Consider the following 6,436-nt stretch of genomic DNA (forward strand, 5'->3'; position numbering starts at 1 on the left):
ACTTTTAAGCAGTACAACTGCTCTTCTTTTTTTACAATATGCCCTAATTAATTAATATATAAAATATACTGCAAAAAAATATAATTAGAAAAGGATACGTAAGGAAATAATATGCTGGCACATTTGTCTAGGGTTAGGGTTAGGGCTAGGGTTATGTTACATCTTTTTGGGACTCTTTATATATATATAAAGAATGATCAGTCACTTTACTCAGATAAAGATATATGTGAAAGAATTATTAACATATATAATATTGAAAATTTCTCCTTTTTTATGCATTTATAGAACAAAATTTTAGTCAATGTTAATGTTGTAATTATTTAAATTTATTTGTACATTTTTTTTAAAAAAAATTAATGATTTATATTAAAAAAATAAAGTTTAAATAATTACGTACTTAACGAATGTATAAGAAAAAGTATTCGTGTGTAATTAAATATTTAAACTTTATTTTGGTATAATAAATTATCTTAAAAAATTATAATGTACAATTATAAAAAAAGAATAGAAAAAACTCTCCTAAATACTTTTTTTTTTTTTTTTTTTTTTTGAATGAAAATAATAACTTTATTAAATCATCATCTCGGCTACCAAACTAGGCAACAAATCGGTTGGAACGTACCCAACCGAAATCGCAATCAGGATATAATATAGAGGCTCTAGCAAAGTTATGAGCCACCATATTAGCTGATCGTCTAACAAAGTAAATAAAAACATTATTTGAATCTTTAAGCATATCCTTAGAAGCTTTAACAATTTGACCAAACATTGAAATCATTTCAATTGGGCTTCGTAAGGCTTGAATAACTGTGAGACAATCGGATTCAATGTCAACATTCGTCCATTGTCGCGTCTTTATCCAACTGAGGGCCTCCCGAATTCCCATAGCTTCGGCTGTGGCTGGGGGAAAATTGCCTTGAAAAGTCTTTGTACATCCCTCAATTAGAAAGCCCCTACTATCCCTCGCCACCAAACCGATCCCCACCTGATGAGGATTCGAAAACAAAGCCGCGTCTACATTAACCTTAACTCTACCATCGATTGGGGCAAACCAATGCTCAGCCGCATCTCCCGGTATCAAACCAGAAAAAGTGGTCTCAATGACAGTTTTTTGAGCATTTTGCCAATGATTAAGGAAGTTTTTCGCCGACGAGACAATGCCATCTGCTCCCACACTTTTACCTTGCCACACCTTGTCATTCCGTGCGTTCCACAAAGCCCAACACACGGCCACAACAGTTTCTTTTCCAGCCTTATCAACCTGCTGAAACGCCTCCATGCACCAAACCAGAAAATTAAAATTCTGGTGCAAAACCGTGCCTATACCCGTTCTCTCCCAGCAAATTGCAGCAGTCGGGCACTCCACCAAGGCATGAAAAATGGTCTCCTCTGCACTGGAACAAACAGGACACAACGTGGAGACCTCCACGTGCTTAGATCGCAACTGAACCGTCGTGGGGAGGCAGTCCATACAAGCTCTCCAAACCAGATTTTTCATCTTAGGTGGAACTTTTAAACACCAGAAAAGTTTCCAGAACTTGCTCACCACGGTCTCTTCAAGCTCAGCCACTCCATTGAGGATTTGAAGTTGATTATAGGCACTCCTCACAGTATACAAACCTGAATTTTCCAAAGACCAAGTCAAGCAATCCATTGTTGAAGACGGCTGAAGAGGAATTTTTAAAATAAGCTCTCGATCTCTCGGTTCAAATAGATCATTTAGAATCTCAATATCCCACTCCCTACCATCGATCGACAATAAATTCTCCACCTTAGCATTCGACAGACTTGGATGTGTAGATATAACCATTGGATTTACATTATCGGGCAACCACGGCTCTCCTAGTACCCGAATATTTCTTCCATTGCCAACAGTCCATCTAACGCCACTTACAACCAGTTTTTGGGCTTCCAAAATGCTGCGCCAAACATAGCTCGGGTTAGAGCCGAGAGATGCAGTAAGGAAGGAACCATTAGGATAATATCTAGCTTTGAAGATCCGCGCAACTAACGAATTCGTGTTAACACATAACCGCCAGCCTTGTTTCCCTAAAAGAGCCATATTAAAATCCCTTAAGTTCCGAAATCCCATTCCTCCCTTGGTTTTGTGATGGCAAAGGCGTTTCCAAGACATCCAAAGGAATACCCGAATTAGATGAAGCAAGATGACTTCCACCAATAGCGAGCCATTAAACTCTCCATTTCAAGCTTGTTATTTTTGTAGGAATCATGAAGACGTTCATAGCATAACTTGGCAAAGATTGAGCTACTGCTTTAATTAGCACTTCTTTCCCCGCTCTAGAGATGAATTTGGCACTCCAACCTTGTAACTTCTTTCTAATCCTTTCCTTCAAATAACCCAAAGCAGCAGTCTTGTTTCGGCTCATTGAACTAGGAAGGCCTAAGTAAAGACTTCCCGCTGGTGCAATTCCCATAGCCAAACTCGTACAAAGAACATTCCGTAAGTTATCCTCTACATTGGAACTGAAAAATATAGAGGATTTTGCAAAGTTTACCTTCTGACCCGAAGCTAGTTCAAACTTATAAAGGATTTCCTTGATACGGCGAGCTTCAACTTCATTAGCTTTGCAGTACAAATAACTGTCATCAGCGAACAACATATGAGAAATCCTTGGTGCACCATTAGCTACTTTGCACCCATGAATCAAGCCCCTTTGTTCATATTTACGAAGTAAAGCCGTGAGGCCCTCCGCACAAAGAATAAAGAGATATGGTGAGAGGGGATCTCCTTGACGGATCCCTCTTGATGGTACAATCGGCCCCACTTCAAAGTTTCCATGCACAAATTTGTAACTTGCAGACTTTACACACCGCATAAGAAGCTGGACCCAGTTCTCCATAAAGCCCATTTTGCGTAGCATAGCTTCGAGAAACCCCCACTCCACACGATCATAAGCCTTGCTCATGTCTAACTTCAAAGCCATATACCCCTCCTTGCCTCTACGTTTTCTTTTCAAATAATGAAGGATTTCAAAAGAAACCAAGACATTATCAGAAATTAAACGCCCCGGGATAAAAGCACTTTGATTTTCAGAGACCACGACATCCATAAAAGGCTTCATTCTATTAACCATAACTTTAGTAATGATCTTATACAACACATTACATAAAGCAATGGGACGCAAATCAGCCATAACCTCAGGATTCTTCTTTTTCGGAATCAGAACAACATTCGCATTACCACAACCATTATCAAAAATACCTTGTTCGAAGAACTTACGGACACAGTGAATCACATCATGCTTCACGATAGGCCAACATTTTTGATAAAAAGCCGGAGTCATGCCATCAGGTCCCGGGCTTTTGTCTGGATGCATTTGGAAAACTGCTTTCTTCACTTCTTCTTCAACGATCGGCTGCCCCAACTCTAAATTCATCCAGTCCGGAACAACATTCGGGACATAGTCAATTATCTCTTGACAACTTGTATTTGATGAAGTGAATAAAACATTGAAATAGTTCGCAACAACCTGAGGAAGACCATTTTCCCAAGTAACCCAATTACCATGCTCATCTCGCAGCGTACTTATCATATTGTTGCTCTTCCTTGTACTCGCTGCCTTATGAAAATAATTACTATTTTGATCACCTTCCTTTAGCCAGAATTGCTTTGCACGCTGCTTCCAATAGCACTCCCTCTGATCAAGAGCCTTGAAAAGATTTTCCTTTGCTGCCTTATAGTTTTGGATTGAAGCTTCGTCCCTACCATGATTAAGTCTCTTCAGATCCGCTTTGAGTCTCTTTATTCGATGATTAAGAGTTCCAGTGATCTCTTTACCCCAACTACTCAACTTTTCAGCACACAACAAAAGCTTCTCACTAAAGCTTCGGTCATGTCCTTCTTCCCAACAGTCCCTCACTATCTCTACACAAAGTGGTTCCTTTAACCATGAATTCTCGAAACGAAACCGACGAATAGGTGTAACATTAATCTGCGGCTTGGGCTCGAGAAAGATGGGCGTATGATCTGAGGTTGAGTAATCCAAATTGGTGAGAGAAGCAGTTGGAAAAATCTGGTGCCACGTTGAAGAAGCAAGCGCTCTGTCTAGTCGGACTTCAACCCAATTATTCGATCCCCTCCCTTTTTCCCAGGTAAATGGATGCCCATGAATTTCGATGTCCACCAAATCACATTGTTGCAGAGCAGTATTGAACCCCGTAATAAGACCTTGAGGGTACGGCCTACCCCCTCTTTTATCCTCTTGTCTTACCACATTGTTGACGTCTCCAATAACACACCACGGTAGATCGGATTGTCTTGCTAAAGTACGCAACAAAGCCCACGTTTCATGCCTTCTACTTCGGATTGGTTCTCCATAAACCCCCGTAAGTCGCCAATTACCAAACTGAGTTGAATGAATAACCAAATCAATATGATTTTTGTTATAACCCAACAACATGCCATCATCTTTATTCTTCCATAAAAAAGCAACTCCACCTGACAACCCAATAGAGTCAACAGAAAAGACTCCTTCAAAACCCAAAAGATTAGCTAAACTAACCACTTTAGATTTTTGACATTTTATTTCACAAAGAAAAATAAAATGAGGTCTCTTTTGAGAAACAATTTCTCTTAGGAATTGAACAGTCCGTTGGTTCCCAAGCCCCCGGCAATTCCAACTTAAAACATTCATAATGATTGGCGGGCTTGGAAACCAAGGCCCGCCCCAACGAAGTTTTTTGGACTACCCGAAGAGCCCACTGCCACTTTTCCACTATCACACACAACATCCATTTCAGTAAAAATAGTGTCTTCATGGGCTTTATTAGTTACCTCTATTTCCTCTTCATTCACCGGCCCACTACCATCAACCAAGCCCATTCTCCTCCTTTTATTATCAACAAAAGTCAGCCCTTCATTAGAATTGTTTTCCCCTGGCGCCAACTCACTTTCTTCCCCATTCAATTCCCTTATTTCAAGGGATTTTTCTTTCCCTAAATGTCGTGCACCTCTTAACTCCCCATATAGATTTTTATCAAAATTGGCATAATTATTGGGTAATAAAGAGTCACCCGGATTTTTAGCGATTGGGATTTGATGATGATCGGCTCCTCTTGTCCCCTGAGACGAACCACCGCCTGAACTGTTGCTGGTAAAGACCCTTGCCGCCGGGATACCAGTTTTCATAGCCAGACCCGACTTCAACCACTTCGATCCATCAGCATAACGTCGTCGTCTAGGAACCGCCCGCAACTCCTCATCGTAGCTTTTGACTATTTGATCTCTGGGCGTATCAAACAACCTCTCACAAAACCTCTCGGTGTGGCCGAGGATACCACAAATGTAACAAAAAGTTGGCAAATCCTCATACTTGAAAGAGACATGACAAACCGGCCCCCCTTGTATCTCCAGTTTTTTCTTCTTTTTTAATGGCTTGTCCACACGTATCTTGACTCGAATGCGAAGGTAATCCCTCCAAACACCCAGAAAATTATTCGGATCGGACTTGACAAACCTTCCAATATAGTTACCAATCCCTTGAATGATTCTTTCCGACATAAAACCAGTCACCATGTTGTGTATTTGAACCCACAATTCAAGGTGTGATAACACAACCTGCCTCGGATTTTCCCCTTGTTTCACCCTCTCAAAAATTAATGGCGCTCTATCGAACGTCCATGGGCTTCCTTCAATAACCCTTTCAATGTCCACTTCATGGTAAAATTGAAACAAAAATAAATTCGGCTCTAATTCCTTCACATAAAGTCCCCTTCCTGGTTGCCATAGCGTGGCAATTTTATTTTGCATTGCCTGAAAATCGATGGCACGATTTGTTAAAAACGTTCCCACCAAAAGCCATCTATCGTCTATTTCCGAAGAATCCACAGCAACATTGTCAAAGATCAGTCCTTCCTCATCCTCATCGTCAATCGAAAACGCAGCAGCCATCCTCTCCACTGTATCCCCTTGATCCATTGTGACCAACTAAAATAAACTTGAGACAAACACGACAAAACCAAGTGATCAAAACCAAAAAACTGTCAACGAACAAACAACCATGTCAAAAAGACAAGACCTAACTGTTCACATTACACTACTATTGGAATTCCGTTTTAGTAAGAGATTCCATGTTTATTTCCAAGTGCCATGGAAAAAGTATCTATCGATTCCTAAATACTTAAATAAACAGAAATTAATCGAAATACTTCTTTAAAATATTACCCTAAACTTACCCTATATATAATATTCTCTAGTATCTCTACACTACAGAGTATATATTACAAATAGAAAAGGTTATTTATTTATTTTTTTTTCCAAGTTTAATAATAAGAAAAATATGATATTATTATTATTAATATAATTATATGTTTTTAGGTATAGGGTGCTATAAATTATAATGGTAGGAATGCTCCCCCTAGTCGTGCATTTATGCTTGTATTTTGGCATTGTGTTCTTGACTTTTTCCTATATGCC

The 6,436-nt window shown here is 39.5% G+C and overlaps 1 protein-coding gene across 1 annotated transcript; it reads right to left on the reverse strand.

Moving 5' to 3' along the window:
• Positions 1-4,651: 4,651 nt before the first annotated feature.
• LOC133039105 (uncharacterized) lies at positions 4,652-5,938 on the reverse strand. The gene has a single exon (XM_061117911.1). The coding sequence runs from the start codon at positions 5,936-5,938 to the stop codon at positions 4,652-4,654; it is 1,287 nt and encodes a 428-aa protein (XP_060973894.1).
• Positions 5,939-6,436: the final 498 nt, after the last annotated feature.

This window comes from Cannabis sativa, chromosome 6 (assembly GCF_029168945.1).
Source record: "Cannabis sativa cultivar Pink pepper isolate KNU-18-1 chromosome 6, ASM2916894v1, whole genome shotgun sequence".
NCBI lineage: Eukaryota > Viridiplantae > Streptophyta > Magnoliopsida > Rosales > Cannabaceae > Cannabis > Cannabis sativa.

What these genes read in the sequence shown, in the direction of transcription:
- LOC133039105 (XM_061117911.1), bottom strand. Translation starts at nt 5,938, where the DNA reads ATGGATCAAGGGGATACAGTGGAGAGGATGGCTGCTGCGTTTTCGATT.